Source organism: Arvicola amphibius, chromosome 5, assembly GCF_903992535.2.
Source record: "Arvicola amphibius chromosome 5, mArvAmp1.2, whole genome shotgun sequence".
Taxonomy (NCBI): Eukaryota; Metazoa; Chordata; class Mammalia; order Rodentia; family Cricetidae; genus Arvicola; species Arvicola amphibius.
In genome coordinates, this window is record NC_052051.1 from 156,728,050 (window position 1) to 156,750,813 (window position 22,764).

The following is a 22,764-nucleotide window of genomic DNA, read 5'->3' on the forward strand; positions in this document are numbered from 1 at the left end:
ACAAATCTTCACAGGGCAAAGCTGTTGTCCCACAGCAAACAGCCTGCTGTAGTTCTTCAGCTATGGGCAGGACCTTACTGAAGCTTCCCCATTAGTGCTGGAATGTCAGCTGGTGCTGTTGTGCTTGTCAGATTCAAGCAACTATAGTAGTTAATGTTCATGGGTGCATTTTCTCTGTGAGGTTTTGAGGACAGTAGTAGCAGACACCCTACTCTCCTGACTCAGACAGTCTTTCTTTCCCTTCCCTTCTTTAGTGATTTTTAAGCCTGGAGTAGAGGGGCTACATTGTAGATTCATTGGTTGTAGATCTGTGCACAAACCATTGAGCCACTCTCCATCTTTCTCAGTTCTCCGATCTGCCATCCCCACCCTGCGGCTACTCCTGAGGAATGATTCTACCCAGATGGCCTTGGATTAGGGAAAATGTCTTCCACGACTTGGAAATGGTGCCATGTCAAACTCAACAAGACTGCACCTGGATGACATAGTTAGAACCTGTCTAAAACATAATATATAATAACAGCAACAATAAATAATGGTAACAATATGGAAATGAACAAGACACCAAGATATTATGTGGAAGGAAAAAAAAAACCAAACCCCTAACACAGTGTTTTCCACAACCGGAGTAGCTAGGAGTCCAAAGTCAGATAGTAAGTGCTGGTGAGGGCGTGAAGAAACAGGAACCTTCTGTGCTGCTGTCGGCTCAGTGGGCAACAACTCTGCTGACCAAGGCTGATGATCCATGGACCCACACCAGTGAGAACAAACAAAACAAACAAAACAGTCCATTCCCAACCTTCTGACCTTCACACACACGCGCGCACACACACACACACACACACCCTTCCCCCTGGACCCACACAGTGAAAACAAACAAAACAGTCCATTCCTAATCCTCTGACCTTCACACACACACACACACACACACACACACACACACACACACACACACCCTTCCCCAGTAAATAAATAAACAAACAAAAACTAATACAAAATTCTAAAAACTGTTGAATTGGGTGCTTAGTCTGGCTGCACTGTGAGATGTGAATACTGAAACACAGATGTGAAGTAGCCGTCACGCGCACAGTCACTCACTCGACTATGACCGAGTGTGAGAAATGGGTAAGGGAAGTGAGGGGTTAAAATTAAGAGGCCCCCTCAAGTCTTGCTTGTTCTTGGTGGGAATTAAGAGCTCAGACCAGCAGGTGGCAGTGCTGATCTGTTGGTGTCCTCTGCCTGAATCTAGACACAGCGGATTCAACTAGATCCTAATAACAAGAAGCTAAAGAACCAGGTGGGAAACAACTGTGTTTGCCTTCCAAAGACTTCAAAGCAAACAACCTCTCGGAGCACCAAGGAAAACTCATGCTAGCTCTTTGAAACTGCCAAGCGCTAAAACCTTTCCCCCTCAGTTCTGGGGATGGAGCAGGGCCTTGTACAATTGTTAGACCTACCCAAGCTGCATCTCTCTAATCTCAGACAGAAAAATTCTTGGCAAGCTGTTGTCTAGATTGACATTTGAATTTTTTGGCATCCAGTTGTTAAGATAATTTTAAATTAAAATACTTTTATTGATTCCTTGACAATTTCATGTGCTGGAATCAGTTTCACCCCTACTCCTGCCCCTAATGCCTGCCAGTCCACCCTACCTCCCCACCTCCCCCTGATTTTGTGTCTTTTTAAAAACTAGCTCATCCAGTATAATTTGTGATGCTCATACGCTCCTGGACGTGAGATCATACACTTGAGCTTGGTACACCTACCAGGGGCCATACCCTAAAGAAAAAAATGCCTCTCCCCGAGAAGCCATCTGCTGCCCATAGTGCCTCAGTAGGAGTGGCATGAACCCCACTGCCTTCCATAAAAAGGGATATTTTTAACAACAAAAGAGGTGGGACATGCTGGTGCATGCCTTTAATCTTGGCATTTAGGAGCCAGAGGCCAGTGAATCTCTATGAATTTAAGGCCAAGCCATTCTACATAGCAAGTTCCAGGTCAGCCAAGGCTTTGAAGTTAGATCATCTCTAAACAGAGAAAAGAAAAAGGAGTTTGAGGGTAAATTGAAAGGCCACAGGGAGAGAAGGAGAACAGCATTAGAATCTTTGGGTACAAGGGCTGACAGAGATGAATAAGGCCACCTCCTTTGTCAGGGACCCAGGTCTGTCACTAGGGACTAACTGGGATCTGTGCCCCTGATGGTGGGACAGATAAAGGATCTGGTTCAGTCTTCACTTCCTTGCCCATTTTGCTCCCCTCTCTTTCCCTTCCTTATAGAACTGGACAGAGTCTGCTGTTAAGCATTTGGTTCAGGCCACCAAGTAGACTTTGGGCTGTGAGAGCCTGCCTGTCTTTGCCACCTTTGGAAGGGCCCCTGTCATGACCCGTGCTCTCCTCCTCTTGTTCCTTGATCACCGTTTGTTTTCTTGCGTTATAGCCATGCTGGGCCTCAAACCATTCTACTCTCGGCTTCTATGGTTGCAGGAAGAAGAGCCAGGCAGCAGAAGGGAAGACAGGATGTGGGGGTTCTGGGGCTGACATCTGACCTCAGGCCTCCTCAGCTGACATTCAGAACTTGCGTTCCTGCTTATTACTGCTGGTGGTTGTATATTTGGAACAAAGGTTCCCAGTGTTCCGATCTTGACTTCTTGTACTCTTAACTCTTCCCAGGACACCCCTGGCTGGGCCCTAAGGAACAGATCACCAGAATCTTCTTAGCTTTCCACATAGCAAAGTTATAAGAACCACAAGTTTCTGTGTCACCCTGTTCTGGTCAGCCAGCATGATCCAGAAGCTGCAGCTGAGGCCAAGTTTGACCTAAACTCATTGCCATAATCAAAAGAGAACTCTATGTACTTCCAAAGAGTGGTTCTCACAAAGGGGCCCAGTTTGGAGGATCCTAATCAGGCTTCTGGAATGTTGGGTGGAGTCACAAGGAACCCAAATCACCAGACACCTGCTGTTCAGAATTCCTACCTGGTGTGACATCACATGTCCTTGCTCCAGGCTAGTCAGTGTGTGTGTTCAAATGATCCTGAACCACCTTAACCAGAGCCACATTCACTATGGACGATCCATTTGCACCATGACTAGCAGCCAAAAGTGGGTTGTAAGCAGGGAGCTGGAAACAAACCTACTACTGTCCTTGCCATCTTTGACAATGAACAGACTACGCAGTAGAAATGATGGCATTGCTGTCTCTGTAGTGATGCATGTTATCCCTGGGGCCTTCTCTGCTGCTTCTCTTTCCTATAAAATCCTTAGTTCTCTTTATATAAACAAAAAAGCTGGTCATTTAATAGAAGAATTCAAACTAGGGCTGAGACCACAATACCAGCAACAGCTCCTCCCCTACAGACACTGAGGGGTGACTTATTGGTCTGGGAAGCCCAAGCGAACAGGCTTCCAGGTGCCAGGATTTCTTACTTGGGAAAGTGCCGCGCACCGCCCCCCCCCCCCCCCCCCCCCCGTCTGCACTCTGTGCACTATTACCCAGTTACCGAGCTTCGGGCAAGGGACTGGAGGTTAAAATACACAGACACACACAGACAGAGAGACAGCGACACGGGTCATCCTTGAATTCCCCAAGAATGCCCCCTTTATTGTGTTCAGGGGCAGATTATATAGAGATAGCCACACCCCAGCCAAACCCACCAGAAACCACTCTGCCATCAGGAACTCCTGAAGGTCTCGTGCTCAGAACAGCTGTAGGCACTCAGATCAGGGGATTACAAGAAATTCAGGATCTGGGGTCTCACTGCTCCCAACAGGAAAGTTAGTTTACATCGGTTGGTGGCCACTTATCCTGTTCCCCACCCAATTCTTTGCTACCTGTTAGAGAAACAGAGAGCCTGGCTGCAGGATCATGGCGTAATGTCCTCTGCCTACCACTACTATCTACTTGTCCATCTGTTCATGGCATGCACAGCTCTGAAAAGGACCTTTTCATTCCAACAGTCCTGCACAATGTCTCTTTTGAGCCTGCACCTGAGACCCTTCAGTTTCCCGTTAGCCAATCAGGTTGTCTGTAACATGGAAAGCATTCAGCGACAACACCAATTTAGGCACCAAAAATGTTACTTACCCAGTCGCCTGGAGTCCTAATGTCCCTGTTTGACAGAGGCTGCTCTGTCCTGTTTCTGCTTCAATGAATTTGTTATGACAGAAAAAAAGTAGTTTTTATTAGCCTGATTTTTCATGGTGATTGATTTAGAACAAAATAAAAAGGAAGAAAACAAAACTCTCAGGTTTTTCTGGATTGTGTTAATCCCAGGCAGACAGAGCACAGTCTAAGGGCTCCTGCAGAGGGGAGTGGCAGTGACCCAAGGGGCAGCTAGGGCGGGGCCTCCTTCAGGGAGCAGCACTCTTTCCAGACAAAGGCAGCCCTTCTGAGGAGCAAAGTTCCCTAGAAATGTATAGGTAGTTAGACTCAGACACACCAACAAGTTGACAGTCCTGAACCAAGGACTTTTTGATGTCTTATATAAAGGCCCCAAGAGAGACAACAGGTGTGTAGAACTTACCACTTTCGAGAAATCAGCCTGAACCTTAGATGTGTTCATACACACTAACTCATCCCCTACTGCTAGAAAAGATTCCTGCCCCTCTCCGCTTCCCTGGGTATGACCCTGTCTCCCGAGCCTTGTCTGTGTGCTGTGACTGCACCACCGTGCCTTTAATACTCTCTCCACTTCCGTCCTTGCCCCCTCCCTGCCGCCTTCAGTAAATCTGTCACTGGCCTGTCATTGTTGTCCGTGCATGGTGCATAATGAAGCCCCAATAACTGAGTTTCTGTACCACCTTCTACTGTGGTCTAATCGGTCAGTTTGACTCAATAGCTTTGGCTGAGGCCATGTTTGGCTTAGATTCATTCCGGTGGCAGAAGACAAGGCCCACACACTGCTGGCTGCTGAGCGGTGCTGACGAAGGAGCTCCAGTCTGGGGGAATCCTACGTAGCCTTCCGAGAATGCTGGGTGGGGGTGTAAGGAGCCAGAAATCACCAGAAACTGAGTGTGGAGGAGGACCTGGTGGTGATTTCTGTGCTCCTTGTAGTTTCAGGCCAGCTGCACAGGTAACTGGATCAGGGACAGTTGTATCTACCAGACTCTGTCAGTACTGGCAGGAGAGGAGACATCACCCGCCATTCGTGACCAGTGCTAGAGCATTGATTGTGGCCACCACATGGGTCTATTGATGCCTTTTGAGTCTGAAAGCAGAAAAAGATGATCTTTCCTGAAGTCCAAAGCAAAGCTGGAAATCAAGGGGATTTAGAGATCCTCCCGATCCATATTACTCTAGAAACTCCACGGGGCATGGTAAGAAGAGGGTGGTATCCTGTGTGTTTTAAAGAGAGTTGGGGATTAAAACTCATCATTAATGGTTTGCTATGAGATGGACTCCTCACGCTCTGTATGTCTCCGTCTAACACCCCAGTCTTGCCAGTGAGAAAGTGTGATGGTTCTTAAAGACCTTAGGGCAGTGAGCCAAGATAGTGCACAGCCCCATGTCAGTCACCCAGCCACTATGTGCTCCTCAGTAAGATCCATATGATTGCAGTTGCTTCAGTATTGTTGACCTAAAAGATGCACTGGGGCTTTTCCTTTGGCTGATGACCTCTTTTCTCCTTAGAGTGGGAAGATCCCCAGATGGAGAGGAAACAGGAATACTTTGTTGGATGGATTTTGTTTGGACAGATATTGGAAAAACTCTTTAAAACAACAGCACTTTGGCAGATCTCTGTGAGTTCGAGGTCATTCTGCTCTACATAGTGAGTTCTAGGCCAGCAGTGCTACCTGGGAAGACCCTGTCTCAGAGGAAGTTAATCAACAAACAATGAAACCAGAGAAGGTACAGAATGTCCTCCCGGTGAACCTGATTCAGTACGTGGGTGGCCTCTTGCTGTCATTGACATCCCAAAGGGAATGGTGACAGAGACAAGAGGGCCTAAGAGTCTTCAAAGGAAAATTACATGGAAATTCACTGAAAATAAAGTTCAATGTTTAGGACATTAAATTAGTAAGAGAAAATGAAGACTGGGCACTGACTGGACAGAGGAAATGATGACCTTGTCACTTCCCTCTACAAAGAAAAAAAAAGTGTTGGGGTGGTGTCTTAGGTGATTCTCGAGAGAGACTTCAGAGGCTAAGAGCATGTGTGGCTCTTACAGAGGACCTGGGTTGGTTCCCATCACACATGCAGTGGTTCAAAAACACCTCCATAAGTCTAGCTTCAGGGGACCCAACGCCCTCTTCTGACTTCTGTGGGTGCCATCACATGCATGCAGGCAAAATACTGATACACATAAAGTAAAATAGATCTAAAAGATTTTTTTTAATAAACTGACTTCAGAAAAAATTTGAACTAACTGGATACTGTAGACTATGGATTGACTCTTATGTTTTTAAAATCTAGGACCTTGACCTCAAACACCTAGAAGAGCCAATCCCCTTTTATAATGCCTTGATGAGGTCAAACTTGCCCGGAAACTGAAGAAATGCCTTGTTTCAGACCAGTACTAAAACTACCTTCATTTGAGAAAGAAACCCTTTCATCTGTTTGTAAGCATAAACAAAGGAACAGTCTTTAGAGTCTTAACTCGTGACCACTGAGCCAGAGACAACCAGCCACCTTCTTTTTTAATCCCCCTGATCCTGTACCTGCAGGATGGCTTACGTGTAGGCAATCAGTGGCAAAACTTCAATTGAGAAAATGTTTCCAGAGCATTAGTCTGTAGGGCTGGGCTGTGGTGGCGTTGCATGCCTTTAATCCCAGCACTCGGAAGGCAGAGGCGGGTGGATCTCTGTGAGTTCAAGGCCAGCCTGGTCTACAAGAGCTAGTTCCAGAATAGGCTCCAAAGCTATAGAAAAACCATGTCTCGAAAAAGAAAGAAAGAAAGAGAAAGAGAGAGAGAGAGAGAGAGGGAGAGAGAGAGAGAGAGAGAGAGAGAGAGAGAGAGAGAGAGAGAGAGAAAGAAAGAAAGAAAGAAAGAAAGAAAGAAAGAAAGAAAGGGAAAAAACCCATTAGTCTGTAGGTAAGCTTGTAGGGCTTTTTTTTGTTGTTGTTAATGATTGATGTGCCAGTGCCCATCTAATTGTGGGTGGTTCCACCCCTGGTTAGGTGGCCCTGGGACACGTAAGAAAACAAATGGAACAAGCCAGTAAGCTTCAGCCCTCTAGGTTCCTACCTCCTGCTCTTGCCTTGACTTGCATGACTTTCATTCACAATGGACTACAATGGTAAGATGAAACAGACCCTGTCTCCCAAGTTGCTTTTGTTCATGGTCTTCATCCCAGGAACAGAAATGTAAGTGAAAAAGTAAACTGGTCTGCTCAAGCTGTGATTTGCTTATTCTCCACCAAGCTCAAATGTACAGAAAAGAAAAAGAAGAAACCATCTATACCATGCCTTTGGAGAGGGGTATATACATTCAGAAAAACCCGGGCAGAACAGCGGCCTCATTAACAAAAAGGGACAAGGCTTACTATATAAGGAAGTAATAAAGAAACAAAAAGGGGGTGCCCCAAGTCTTAGATAGTTTAATATCACCTAAAGGATTAGTGGTGGGAGCCTGGGCATGATAGCACACACCTTTAATCCCTGCACTCAGGTGGAAGAGGTAGGCAGATATCTGTGAGATCAAGGCTAACTCTAAATAGTAAGTTTCAGGACAGTTAGAGCTATGTAGAGAGACCCTGTCTTAAAACAAACAAGAAAGAAAGAAAAAGGAAGGAAGAAATATAAAAAGGAAGAAAGGAAGGAAGAGAAAGGAAGGAAAGAAGGAAGAAAGATTGTGGTGATGTATGTTTCAAGGCATGAACAGGGACAGTCCATGGAAATCTGTGATGGCAGAGCAGCAAAGGAAGCAAGTCTCCAGGCAGAGGTGTCTGTGTTCCACACAGTTCCTGCTTTCTCCCCACCCAGTGTCTCTCTCCCACTTTTACACAAGAGTGAGCAGTTGGAGAATCCAGGAGCTTCTCAAAGCATCTAAATTTAGGAGGTGGACTCATGCCTGAGAACTCTGATGACAGAGTGTAGTGAGCATGGAACAGATTCCTCTGAATGAATAAACAAAGGGGGATCTGTAGTGTAGATAGAGCAGGACATTTATAGAGTAAGAATGAATGCAACTTGGTGTAATGTAAAAGCATTTCTTCTTGTGTGCGGTGTGGAAAATTACTAAGGTGAAATATTAAGAGAACATTTGCCCGCTTGAAGGCTGCCACACCTATCTGGGCCTGACAGATGAGGGGGCTGCACCCAGCAACAGTGGTAATGAAATAATCTTGCCACACAAGAGGGACCCCCACCCTTCTGTGGCCAGTCGATACTCATGACCTAGGACACCTGGTTGGTTATCAGAAGGATCAAACAAGGGGCATTTTCGAACTGACTTAAAAGAGAGGGCTGAGGCAGGATGGTCATCTCACTTCTTACAATGGCTCTGGCATCAGGCCTCCGTGGAAAGAGAGATCCTCCAAGCCTGCCTCCCGGAAAGCAGAAATATTAAACGCCTTGTCTAAACATTTAATGCTCTGTCTCCTGAGTACAGAGCTTCATCTCCCAAAAACAGACATTTAATGCCTTGCATCCCGAATGCAAAGCCTCATTTCCTGAGAGTGGACATTGAAGGTCTGTCTCCCTAGAACAGACAAGATACTCTACCTTTCAGAACGCTTTGCCATCCTGAGAGCAAAGCTTTGTCTTCTGAGCAGAGAGAACACTTTGCCATCCCGAAAGCAAAGCTTCGTCTTCGAGAGTAGAGAACTAAAAGCCTTGTCTCCCGAGACTCGGTCACCCGAAAAGCCGAGTCCAAGGCCCTACATTCTGAGATAGACTAGCACCAAGCCACAGACTACGCGGTCAATGATTGATCCAGCACCCGATACCAGCCTGGAACAGGACATCGAAACCTTATCTCCAGAGCGCAGACTGTGGGGTCAAGAGTCGAGCCTCGCTATCCAGCCCCCAGTGCAGTCAGGCGTCCAGCCTGAAGAAATTCAAAAAGCCCTTTTTAAGCTACCTGAGCCACCTTTCTCTCGAGTTCAGGGTCCTCAGTGGCTGTCCAGCCCTAAGAACAGAGGATGAACGTTGTGCCTTGGATCACTTCCTAGCAGAGCCCAGGAGTCCAGCTGGATCAGAAATCGGCTTCTATAAGACCCAGACACCATTTCCTCTCCCTGAAACCTCTTCTGAATGTAGGACAAAGATCCAAAGTGATCCATCATATACAATCAGAACATACATCAGTCCTGTATGCCCAGCCATGCAACGAAATCAAATTCCAGAGACTTTTCCACCTGTGAGGATGCCTTGCTGATGCTGAGCTGTGGAGTGTTCCTCTGTAGGTGAAACAGAGACATCCATCCTCAACACTCTGGATAATGAACCACGGTGGTAAGCACCAAGCTATTCCAGAGACCTGCAACTCAGTGGGAAGACACTGAGTCTAAGATTCAGAAGTGCAAGCTTGTTTCCTCCTGGCTACCAAGTATTTGGCTCCCTATGGGCCAGGGCAGCAGCAGGACGATTGCTTTGCTGACAGACATTCTTGGACCAAAAAATGTCTGGTGAGGCTGGCCATAGAGCCCACTTTCTCCCAAGAACCTAAGAAAGACTCACAGAGCAGCCTTGGGACCAAAAGTCCCTTTGTGACCAACTCAATCTAGATCAAAGAAACTGTCACCTGGGTTGTCAGATGCTGAGAACTGCCTCGGGACAGCCACTACTTCCTCAGCCCAAGCACCTGCCACTCAGAGCTTGAGCAAAGGTGGGGTACTTTAGTTACTCACAGCCATGGTAGGAGGCCGGTAAGGCCCCCGCCTTGCCATACTCATGCTCCAAGTAGCTAGTAGAAAGGTTGGGCTGGCTTGAGCCACGGCTGAAGATAATCTGGTTGCTGCCCACGCCAGTGGCCACCTGAGCCATGCCTTCTTTGGTTTTGAGAGCCTGGACCCTCTCAGTCTTCAATCGCTCCTCATCTTTGAGGAGAGCAACCAGCTGCTTTGATTCCTCTCGCACATTGACACCCTGATCTTTGCCATCATGGTCAACGTACTGGAAGTCCTTCAGAGTCTGAATGGCAAAGATGTTTTCACAGCACTACTGGTCTATCCGCTCAGAACCAGTTTTGATAAGGTAGTCCAGCAGTGTCAGGCCTTGTACACGTGCCGCCCGTTCTTGCCATAGTCATTAAGCCGCTTCTAAACCAGGCTCACGATCTCCGAAAAGGCCACTACATTGTAGGTCAGGTCAGCAAGCTCGGTCATCAGAGAGTCAAATGGACCCCACGGGTCATTGGAGGTGGCTTCCCGAACTTTGGTTTCAGCCTCTGAGTAATTTTTCACAATGTTTCCCATCTGCCATCTGATAGATTAAGTTATCATTTTTATCTTTTGTCAGGAACGGAAAGCCCTTCAAGAGAAGCTTTTCTTTCCCTGGGTCTGCACTCTAGGAAGCGCTTCAGTGTGGTACCGCAGAGGGGACAGAAAGATACTCTACAGTTACCTCCTCCTCCCAATCCTCAGGTCCCAGAAGCTGCAAGCCATGCCCTCTACCAAGACTGAACGACTGGAAACTAACCCAGTGATTCTTTATTATCCTAAATGGTTTGCAATAATAACTTTCAGAGACTAGAAATTTATATTGCATTGTTAGATGAGCCGTATAGGTACAACACTTTAAACAAGAGCAGAAGCATATTACAGTGTGTTCTCACCTTAAACTGGTATCAGTATACAAAAATCCATAGCAATGTAAAGTATTTAAAACTAGTAATTGCTTTTTTGGTTTAAAGTAGATTCATTAATCTACCTTTTATTGATCTCCCACCAATATGATGAAATACATACTAAGTGAACTTCTCATCCTGGCGTGCTCATCCGTTTGGACTGTTGTACACACTTTTGCCAAAGTAAATATTGCCTGAGTTACTTTTGTTTGTGTTTCCTTGTGTGACACTTGGAATAATCTTTTCCAACCACCACTTCTAGCTACTTCTTGGGCTGCTTTTCCTGTTTAAAACCTGTTACTAGCTGTCTTCCATATTCTTATTTTGTTTATTTGTTTAGGTGGTTTGAGACAGGAGCTCACCAGATAGTCCAGAGTGGCCTGAAGCTCACCGTGTAACAGAGGCTGGTTTTGAATTCCTCCTGTCTGAGCCTCCTGAGTCCTAGGATTATAGGTGTGTAAACTTCTCATTTGGAATTGATTCATTGTTCTTGGTGATTCCTGCATGTGGGTGCCATTATTTAATTTTTCCTTAAAGATTTCAGATATACTTATTTGTGCTCCTTGACACATGTTCTACTGTGCATGGAAATTAACTTCTCATATAATTTTCTGCAATGTTTTTTCTTATTGTTTGTCTTTTCTATTTGGTGGCTCAGACAACTTTGATTTTGATGGACTTTGATGGGTTGAGTTGGAGAACAATTCAGAACCCGGTTTCTATGGCCATCCCCCTACCTTCCCAGTCTAGAGATTCCTCTGGTCCTCCTTCCTTAAAAATGCAAACAGGAGCCAGGTGGTGGTGGCGCACACCTTTAATCCCAGCACTTGGAAGGCAGAGCAGGTGGATCTCTGTGAGTTTGAGGCCAGCCTGGTCTGCAGAGCGAGTTCCAGGACAACTAGGGCTGTACACAAAGAAACTGTGTCTAGAAAAACAATAATGATAACAAAAATGTAGACAGGGGCTCTTAGTGAAGTCCCCTGCCTACCAAAGGACGAGCAACTGTCCTAAAATCTACTGACCAAGGAAAAGGACAGGGCTGAAAAACAACCAGCAGGCCCAGAACTCAGGAGAACTTCACTCCAGGCCTTTCTGTGCGCTTCCCAGTTCTTTTCTTTCTTCTAAACAACATCTACTGCCTTACGATGCCTCTTAAGGCCCCCCTTGTCCCTTACACAGACACACACACACACACACACACACACACACACACATGTACACTATGTAGGTGTCAACCTACTGACCTTTTCTCTCGTGTCTGGCTGGCTCTGTATACATTAATAACTGCGCTAAGTGTTTCTTTTGTCAGTCTGCCTTTTGTGGTAGGGTATCATCCAGGCCTCTAATATTGTACTGGGAGGACCAGACCACTTTTCTTTCCTGCCCCCTGTTTATATCACCAGAATTTCATCTGCCTTTTGTGGTAGGGTATCATCCAGGCCTCTAATATTGTACTGGGAGGACCAGACCACTTTTCTTTCCCACCCCATCTTTCCACTCACTAGAATTTCACCTTGTGCACTCCAATCCGGTGTCAGTGGGTTTATTCTTCTTTTCTGTAACTGTTTTGTCGAGAAACGCTGTGGTAGGCTCTTCCTGATTTAAGGTGTTCAGTTCAGGCTTAGGGTTCATGTTGGTGGCTCCGAGACCCAAACAATGTAACCCAGGGGGCTGGAGCTCATGGGGTGCTACATGCAATGGAACTCTAAGCCCTAGAGAAGCTATGTGTAGTTCGTATGCAAGAGGCTAGGCAAGCGGTGGTCTCTTGGGTCGTCCTGTTTCAGGACAGACAGAAAGAGCCCTTCTCCTTCATACTGCGACTTCTTCAGACTCAGCCCAGCCAAGCAGCAGCTTTGCCGTTCGGCAGTAACCAAGCACGTTTTTTACTAAAATGTTAAGGTGCGTGCTGTTGCTTTCTTCAGAAGTGGAGTTTTAAAGGTGGATGGTCTCCTGATCAGAACACACAACTTAACTTTCTAGAAGGTAATGACTCTATAATGTGGCCTTGCACAAGACTCAACCCACTCTCCCCAGTCAAGTTCCCTGTAGAGTGCTGTCTATCACCCAGTGAGGACTTTCCCAAGGGCAACAAGTAAAGATAAGAAGGGCTCAGCCGTTGGGACCCTTGAGTGCTTACCTTAGGAGACATGTGTGTTTGACCTGGATGTCTTCTGCCTTGAGACTGGGACTTGCTCATAACTATGATCCTGATACCAGGAGTTCAAGATCCAAACTCTACCACCTGGTCACGTGTGGTGTCTGTGCTTTGTGTAAAGAGCAGAGCCAGTCAGGGTTCTCTGATGGGGACGAGAGTGGAAGAGAGGCAATGTCACCGGCAGACTGAAGTGGGGCTAGCTTCTGAGGGCAATGACCTGTTGTTTTAGCTGTTTTTTAGGAATTTCTGTTGCAGAAAGCAAGTGAAGTAATGTTTGTCAAATAGGCTGTATAAAGAGTGCATTGAGTGCTCATCAAATCAATCAATAAAGCAGTATCTAGTAACTAGTCTCTTCTGCCTTTTCTTCTGCTTCTGGAGGTGAAACAAACACGTGGACTCTGGGATATAGGATTCCCTTTTTTTAAATACATTTTTATAGATATTTATTGAGCTCTACATTTTTCTCTAATCCCCTCCCTGCCTTTCCCTTCTCCCCTTCAACCCTCCACCAAGGTTTTCATGCTCCCAATTTACTCAGGAGATCTTGTCTTTTTCTACTTCCCATGTAGATTAGATCCATGTATGTCTCTCTTAGGGTCCTCATTGTTGTCTAGGTTCTCTGGGATTGTGGTTTGTAGGCTGGTTTTCTTTGCTTTATGTTTAAAAACTACCGATGAGTGAGTGTAGTGATGAGGTGAGCAGGCCTGCTTTTCGTCCCACCCGGCTCCTGCACAGCTAGCTTAGTCCCAGAAATAACAACACACAAATTGTATTCATTTAAACACTGCCTAGCCCATTAGTTTCAGCATCTTATTGGCTAATTCTCACATCTTGCTTTAACCCATTTCTGTTAATTTGTGTAGGACCATGAGGTGTTGGCTTACCAGGAAGATTCTAACCTGTGTCCATCTTTGAGAGGAGAGCTATGGCGTCTACCTCATTGCCTTCTTCCCAGCATTCTGTTCTGTCTACTCCACCCACCTATGTTCTAACTTATCAGGCCAAGCAGTTTCTTTATTAATTAACCAATGAAAGCAACGCATAGAAAGAAGACCCATCTACATCAAGTGAGTACATGTGATAATCGTCTTTCTATGTCTGAGTTACCTCACTCAAAATAATGTTTTCTAACGCCATCCATTTTCCTGCAAAATTCAAGCTGTCGTTATTTTTTTCTGCTGCATAGTACTCCATTGTGTAAATATACCACATTTTCCTTATCCATTCTTTGATCAAGGGACATTTAGGTTGTTTACAGGTTCTGGCTATGACAAACAGAACTGCTATGAACATAATTGAGCACATGTCCTTGTGGCACAATTGGGCATCCTTTGGATATATACTCAAAAGTGGTATTAGTGGGTCTTAGGGAAGATTGTTTCCTAATTTTCTGAGAAATCGCCACACTGACATCCAAAGGGGTTGTACCAGCTTGCATTCCCACCAGCAATGCAGAAGTGTTCGCTTTTCCCCACAACCTCTCTCCAGCATAAGCTGTCATCAGTGTTTTTGATCTTGGTCATTCTTTCAGGTGTAAGATGGAATCTCAGAGTAGTTTGCATTTCTCTGATGACTGAGGATGTTGAACATTTCCTTAAGTGTCTTTCAGAAGTTGGCTTGTTATTATTGTTTGTGGTGTATGTGCGTGGTGTGTTTGTGTGTGGCAGGGGTATGCAGGCCTTCGTGTGCATGTGTGGTGGTCAGGGGACAGCTGTGTGGAGCTGGTTCTCTCTTCCACCCTTATGTGGGTTTCAGGAATCAAACTCATATTTTCAGGCTTGGACAGCAAATACCTTTACTCGGTGATCCGTCTTGCCAGCCCAGCATGTGTGGAGTTTTAGAAGATGGCCTGGATTCTTTAATGACTAAGTACACTTTACCTCCAAATGAGAGAGAAAAACATCCTAGAACAGCCAAGATGTAAGAGATCCATGGAGCAAGTATGTTGACCTCCCCGCCCAGGTACTCTTAACAACTGCAAAAAGATATTCTGAAGGGTTAGTCACAGGTTGTGGGTAGGCTGTGTGTTTGTTTGTGGAGGCAAAGGAATGATTGCAATTTTTGCAGCATGTGATGGTATCATTGATATGCACATGTCGTTATGCTAACTGTGGAATGGCATATAGATGAATACAGCCTTGTCTATGACCTGTTTTAGAACTGCCTAGGAGCTGGAAAGGGAACTGATGGGGCTTTTATTGTAACAGGAGCATCCAAGAGTTCTCATGTGTTGGAACTGGCAGACAGGAGAAGTGCGTTCATGTCTACTTTGTGTATGTTCCTAACTTTTCTGTTAAGAACAGAGCGAAAGTCTAGGGGCCACCTGAACTTTGACCATCTTGGGCCTGTGTCTGCCATAGTTTTGATCCCAGATGCTACTTGCTGTTCAGGAGCAAGTGAGGGCAGTCAGTCTCCTTTATGGGGAAACCCTGCAGGTGGAGAAGATCCTTGACTATAGGACTCACAAGGGAAGGGCTGGCCACCTCCCAGAGGGAACTGCATTTTTCTGCATGGCTGAGACTAGGAGATGGAGTATTTGAGAGCCAAGAGTGAATGACAGGCACTCCTGCCTTCTTACACTGTGCAGGGAGAAAGTGGAGGGGAGGAAGTCCGCCAGTCAAAGCGTGGCTGCCTTGAAATGGAGGCATAGGGGAAAGCCTTCATCAGTCTGTGAAAACCTGTGAATACAAAGAATAGACACTAGTGGACAAACACTGAAGTACAGTCCTGCATCCCTGATAGACAGGAAAGGAAGGCCTTTTCTGAGAGGGGGATCCTCTGCACTATTGTTGCATGGTGGCAGCCTCTGATACCCAATCTAATGCCCTCTTTCCCTTTCTAGTTCTTAAGGAGCTTCAGGGGTGAATGCCAGATCTTCTCTTGTGCAGATCAACAGCAGAATTGCTTCTTCAGAAGCAGCCTGATCATGGAATAAGAATTCTGTTTAGGGATACTGAAGCAAGACATGCACCTGAGATGAGCCAAGCCAAGCCAAGTCCTGTGGGAGCCTCGTTATATGAACCTGTATGTGTTCTCAGAATAATTTGAGAGGGAGGTAAGATGGAGGATCCAGGCTAAGAACACATATCCCTTGGCCAAGCTGTGTGGAAAGCCGGTCAGCACATCCAGCCACCAGAAGAGTGTGAATCAGACAACAGAGAAGATCACTTCATATATCAAATGTACTCAGCCATGGGAAGCTTGAAGAACAAATTACTACATGGTTGGTGGGATGTAGCATCATGCAGCTGTTAAGAAAACAGCCCAGCAGTGTCTCAAATGATAGACTGTATGACCATGCAATCCCACCCCTAACTCCACATACACAAGAAAAATGAAATCATGTCCCTACAACTTCTACACAGATGTTTGTACTATCGTCATTCATGCTAGTCAAAAGACAAGATACCCTACATGTCAGTCTACCAACAAATGATGAATAAAATGTGCTCTATCCACACGATAGAACAGCGCCTGGCTGTCAAGAGGGGAGAAGTGCTAACACATGCTACAATGTGGCTTGAAATTTTATATTCAAAGAACTTGAAGGGCTGAGTTCATTGAAAAAACTGAACATTAACTACCTGAAAATATTATAATTATGTTTTTTAAAAGAAGATGGAATAATCCAGAGTTACCATGACAATGTAATGCTAAACATGTCTTGGACTGGGCCAGCATGCATCTAAAAATGTTTGTCAGCTGAGTATGTTACATGGGGACTGTGGCATCTACCTGCTCAGCCAGCAGATGGCTCAGCATGGACGACACTCTAAGCTGATGGCTAGCCTTGTGGGTCCTACTCACTATTGTCTCTAGCTGGAGGTCCACTGGACCAGAGTTCCAAAGTCTTCTGCACAGCCCTGACTCCAAGGAACATGGAAAAGAAAGTCCTTCAGGACCCTGGCGAGTCTCATTAAACATCTCTGTGCTCTGGTGGGTCTCATTAAACATCATTAATCATCTCTGTTCCCTGGCCTGTCCTGGCCCACCATGACTCCAGAACAAAGGGGTTCTCTGAACCAGTAGATCTTTTCACATCTAGACAATAAAGATGCCCCATTAAAGTCTCTCACTGAGAGACACGGTGACCCAGGTGCAGATTCAGGATGAGGTTGTAGTCCAAGTCTTTGATGCTACCAAAGGCCAATTGACCCTGGACATGTCACTGGAGGGCTAGTGACAAGGTCAGAGCACACAAGGACTGCATGCAGAGACATGCTAAAGGCCATACCCCCCCCCCCACTGCAAGAGACAGACTACAGCTATGTTGCTGAGGGTTCTGCAGCCAGAAGTGCCACAGGATGTTCACTGGTACCTCAATGGCTGCGGTGACAAAGGACCTCATCAGGTCTTTTAAACAACAGAGATGTGTGCTTGCCCCAACCTGGAGACCAAGGCGTGGGCATGGCTGGTGATTTCTGGGGCTCTGAGGAAGAGTCTACTCCAGGCACCTCTCCTCAGCTGTGTGGGAGCCTGCAGATTTGACTCCATTTCAGAAAGTTCAAACCTATTCTTGACACTCAAGGCCAGATAGCTGGGTGTTTGATCTGAGGCTTGGTTACTGGATGCTTTGAGAATTGATGAAGAATCATACTCATTGGTTCCTTGTCTCATGGTAAGGAAGTCTTTTGCCCTCCTTTTTTTGCTTGAGGTATATAAGGGCTATGAGAAATAAATTTGGGTGGATACAGTATTCTTTGGACGTCCTCCCGACTCTTGTCTCTTGTCTCTTTCTTTCCCCAGCTCTCACTCTCCCTTTCAGGCACATGTGAACAGGCCAGCTGGTTTCGCACACAGCGGTTACTGCTGCCTTCCCTTTAGTCTCCTCTTCTTGGTCTTGTGTGTCTGCTTCCTTCTCTTCTCCTTCTACCTTCACCTCCTGTTACTGGAAAGGCAGGTGAGGATGTGAGTCAAAGAACCCTAAGCTAATGCCAAAAGACTCCAATTATATTTCTTTATTATAAGGGGCAAACTCATGGAACAGGAACAAGAAGTCCAACCTCAGGTGTGTAATGTGGGAACCAGAGAGAGTGAGCCCTGGACAGGCCAGGTTTTTCTCTGGGTACCCAAAAGGTCACACCCTAATCTGATCCAGCCTCTTAAAAGTTTTTGTCTGAAGGAGGTTCCCCATCACCTCCCCATGTATGCTGTGAATACCACTGGTTAATGAAGAAGATGTTTTGGGCCTGTGATAGGGAAGAACAGAGGTAGTTGGGGGAAAACGAAACTGAATTCTGGGAGAAAGAAGGTTGACTCAGGGAGATGCTGTGTAGCTACCAGAGGGGAAAAACGTGAGCTGCCAGCTGGAACCTTGCCAGTAGGCCACGAACATTGTGATAAAATATAAAATAATGGAAATGGGTTAATACTAGCTGTAAGTGCTAGCTAACAATATACTTAAGTGATTAGCGAAGCAGTGATTTCGATAATATACAATCTGAGTGATTATTTGGGGTCTGAGCAGCCGGAATGAACAAGCAGCCTCCTACTACAAAGGCTGACTGACAAAGTATTGGCATAGGGTGAGGCGATTGAGCATTCCCTGTGGGAGGACGGTATACTGATATCTCCTAGTAGGCTGAGAATTATTATAAATAGGCACTGTGAAGGCAAATTTTTCTCTGTCCTTTTCTTGTAAAGGTATAGTGAAGAAATAGTCCTTTAAATCAATAACTATAAGAAGCCATCCTTTAGGCAATAGAGAAGGCAAGAATTCCAGATTGTAGAGGGCCTGTAGGTTGAATACCCTTGTTGACAGCTCTTAGATCTGTCACCATTCTCTACTTAACAGATTTCTTTTTAACAACAAATACAGGAGAATTCCAAGGGCTGATAGATTCTCCAATGTGGTAAGCATCTAGTTGCTCCTGTACCAGCTGTTCTAAAGCCTGCAGTTTCTTTTTTTGTTAAAGGCCACTGTTTAACCCATATTGGTTTCTCAGTTAACCATTTTAGATGTAGGGGATGCCTGGCTGGAGAGGCAGTGGCCTGTGGCCGACCCCATTGCGGCCATGGATCATAAGCTGCTGGCTGGAGCTGCGGGCAGGAAGAGTCAGTGCCAAATGCACCACGTGGCTTCCGTGGGGGGCCCAAAATGGGGTGTACTGGTCCCCACGACCTATGATGTGGGCACCAGAGATTACTAGAAAGGGGGTGAGGGCGCAAGTCAAAGAACCCCAAGCTAACTCCAAAAGATTTCAATTATATTTCTTTATTATAAGGGGCAAACTCACAGAACAGGAACGAGAAGCCCAACCTCAGGTGTGTAATGCGGGAATCAGAGAGAGAGGGGAGAGAGAGAGAGAGAGAGAGAGAGAAAGGGGGGAGGGAGGGAGAGAGAGAATGAGCCCTGGACAGGCCAGATTTTTCTCTGGGCACTCAAAAGGTCACACCCTGATCTGGTCCAGCCCCTTAAAGGTTACTGGCTGAAGGCGGTTCCCCATCAACCTCCTCTCCTTTCTTCCCCTCCTTCCTCCTGTGCCTCTTCATATCTGTTTCTGCTTCTTCTTTGCCTCGCCTTCTTCCTCTAATTCTTCTTCCTTTTTCTCTTTTTTTTGTCACTTTTCCCTCTTCCTTCATCTCTTCCTCCTTTTTATTTTCATCTTCCTTCTCTTTTTCTCTTAAAATAAGGTCTTGGATTCTAGGCATATGCCCAACCCCCTGGCTGCCACTCAAATTTCTGATGGACGAAGCTGTCCTTGTTCCTCCTTGGCTTGCAGACCATTGCCCTAGCATCTGTCTTCACCTTCACATGATTCTGGGCTTAGGGTTAAGGACAGAAGAAATGGGTCATGGAATTTGTCCCCAAGATTAAGGAAAGCTGCTGAGACCAAGCATGCATCAGGGGAGCTCTGGAATGGAGGCCTGAGAGACCTTGGCATGAAGCTGAGAAGTTGAAGGCTGGATTGCCTTGGAGACTCAAGGATGTTAGAGATGCCAGAGTCATGGGATACCTGCCAAGAAGAGATACTAACAGGGAGTAGAATCAGCCCACGAGAAAGAAGAGTGTTGTAGTCAACAGAACTGAACAGAGTTGGAGATGTGAAGAGTATTTTGACATCAGACATGGAGATGCAGAGTTTGGATTTTGCCCAGCTGGTTTCTGGTCTGGTCCAGAATTTCCTTGCTTTGCTCTCATCCCTGAGTTTTGGAATGGTAACATATATCCTGCGCCATTATATGTTGGAAGTATGTGATCTGCTTTTTGATTTTTATTTTTACATGTGATTACAGTTAAGAGTTTGCATGAATCTCAGAAGACACTTTGAACTTTGGAGTTTAAAGCATTGTTGAGATTGTGATGGACTAAGGGGACTTTTGAAGTTGGACTAAATGCATTTTGCCTTGATATTGTTACATACTTATGGGGGCCAGGGAATGGAATGTGGTAGTTTGAATGTGATTGGCCTCCATAATCTCACAGGGAGTGGCACTGTTAGGATATGTGACGTTGTAGGAGTGGGTATGGCCTTGTTGGAGGAAGTGTGTCAGTGTGGGGATGGTCTTTGAGGTTTCCTATGCTCAGGACACATCCCAGTGTCTCAACTGACTTCCAGTTGCCTGCAAGATGTAGGATTCTCAACAACTTTGCCAGCACCATATCTGCCTGCACACTGCCATGCTCCCCACCATGATGATAATGAACTGAACCTCTGAAACTGTAAGCAAGCCACTTCAATTACATGTTGTTCTTTATAAGAATAGCCATGGTCATGGGATCCCTTTGTAACAACAGATACCCTAACTAAGAGTCATCTACTTGGGGGTGACAATACCTATAATGGGCTGGGCTCTCCCACATCAATCATTAAGAAAATGCCCCACAGGCTACTAGAGTGGGGGCATTTTTTTCAATTGAGATTTCTTCTTCCCATATGTTCTAGCTTGTGTCAAGTTGATAAAAGAACTAGCTAGGACACTTTGTTTATTTAGACAGGCTCTCACTACGTAATCCTGGTTCCAAACTCACAAATCCACCTGCCTCTACCTCCTGAATGCTGAAATTAAAGTTGTGTCACAATTCCAGCTACTCTATTGTGTGTGTTTGTGTGTGTGTGTGCACATGCATCTGTGGGTGGATATCTGCAGAGGCCAGAAAAGGGCATCAGATTCCCTGGGACTGGGTTACAGGCAATTGTAAGCTGTGTGACGTGGCTGCTGGGAGCTGAACTCTGGTCCTCTGGATGAGCAGCAAGTGCTTGTAACTGCTGAGCCATTTCTCCTGCCCCATACCCACAGACCTGCTTCCTGCCTCTCATTCAGGTAGGGGTGGCCTAGTGACTTCTCTCTGGAGAGCTTAAAGCAAACTAATCCTGGCTTGTGCCTGAGGAAAGCATCACCTCCCTCCCCCCCCTCAGCCCCTCCCCACAGGCTGTTCCAGGAAGAGGTGGTGCAGAGGTGAAGCAGACAGTGGGAGAGAAGAGCAGCACAGCAGGATCCTGGTCCCACGTGACAGAGAGGCCACCACGCCAGGCCTGGACACCACCTTTACAATGCAGCAGCAAGCCTCTGTGGATGAGGCTGTGGCAGACTGTCCTGTATCATCACTAATCAATGCACAGCCATCAGAGCCATGAGCATTTATTGCATCAGTGGTTCTGACCCAGAAAGCAACAAGGACTGGAACAGCTTGACTTTCTCTAGGTCATGCAGCGCCTCCATATTCCTTCCGGACAAAAGTTTCTCTTTGCTGTCAGCAATGTAGTGGCCAAAGTTCTCTCCTTTTCTTTCTTTCTTATTAAAGATTTATTTAGTTATTTGTTTATTTATTTATTAATAACAGTGTTCTGCCTGCATGTATGTCTGCAGGCCAGAAGAATCTATATCTATCTATCTGTCTGTCTATTTATCTATCTATCTATCTATCTATCTATCTATCTATCTATCTATCTATCTATCTATCTATCTATCATATATAATGTTCTGCCTGCATGTATGTCTACAGGTCAGAGGAATCTATCTATCATCTCTCTCTCTCTCTCTCATCTATCTATCTATCATCTATCTATCTATCTATCTATCTATCTATCTATCTATCTATCTATCTATCATGTATAGTGTTCTGTCTGCATGTATGTCTGCAGGCCAGAAGAGGGCACCAGATCTCATTCAGATGGTTATTATTGGTGGGAATTGAATTTAAGATCTCTGGAAAAACAGCCAGTGCTCTTAACCTCTGAGCCATCTCTATTGCTTCTTGGCCAAGATTAAGCATAGTTCTCTCCTTTTCTAAACTATACTAGATTGTTCATTCCCCAGGGGCCAGCTTCCTGCTGTGGGGACAACGGAGACCAGCTGTAAATATTCACAAATCCCCACCTACAGGACCATTTCCTCAGGAAACACTGTTGCTGAGAGCTAACCATTTCACCAGCCCCGAATAAAGCTTTATCTGCTCACTAGACACAAGGGTTCAAGTACACAGACCCTGAAGGGACACTTCAACAGTTTGAGAAACACAGGGGTGTAAAATGATTGATATCAGATTGTTTTCTTAGGGGCACACATATCAGGGACATTTATGGGGGTGGTTAAGGAGCTAAGCAGGAAGCTTATCAGGCTCCTTGGAGATACCTTGGCTGTGACTCCACTGTAGGAGGGCAGGGGGAATGCAGGGGCCTAGACCTTAGAGATGATGTCATGATTTCTGTTCTATTCTATTCCATTCTGTGGGGGTGTGAGAGGCTCCAGATTTTACCGGACTGTTCTGTAGTTTCAGTGTCTGGTATTTCCTCACCAAGTCATAAGTCCCGAGAGCTGCTGTGCTCTTAGGCAGAAAGGATCTGGGTCCCTGACCAGCATCACCGCAGGATGCTCACTGGTCCAGGTGTCTGCTGGGCTTCTCCACTGTAAAGTCACTGGGTTTTTTCTGGGAACCAA

At 45.8% G+C, this 22,764-nt stretch overlaps 1 protein-coding gene and 1 long non-coding RNA gene across 5 annotated transcripts in view; one reads left to right on the plus strand and one right to left on the minus strand.

The window, feature by feature from the left end:
• Positions 1-13,053, minus strand: part of Cndp1 (carnosine dipeptidase 1) — a 36,094-nt gene extending 23,041 nt beyond the window's left edge. For 2 of the 3 annotated variants that reach the window (XM_038330261.2, XM_038330260.2), the window contains exon 1: positions 12,865-13,053. In XM_038330261.2, the coding sequence (XP_038186189.1) occupies positions 12,865-12,924 (60 nt within the window). In that variant the 5' untranslated portion in view covers positions 12,925-13,053. The remainder of the gene's footprint in view (positions 1-12,864) is intronic. The other variant, XM_038330259.2, reaches the window with a different exon arrangement.
• Positions 13,054-14,672: 1,619 nt separating this feature from the next.
• Positions 14,673-20,868, plus strand: LOC119814819. 2 transcript variants are annotated; one of them, XR_006020827.1, is made up of 3 exons: positions 14,673-14,822; positions 15,725-17,500; positions 19,516-20,868. It is a non-coding gene; the product is annotated as an uncharacterized LOC119814819 (long non-coding RNA). The 2 variants fall into 2 exon arrangements; XR_005285465.1 differs by lacking the exon at positions 19,516-20,868 and having other exon boundaries at positions 15,725-17,578.
• The last annotated feature ends 1,896 nt before the right edge of the window (positions 20,869-22,764 follow it).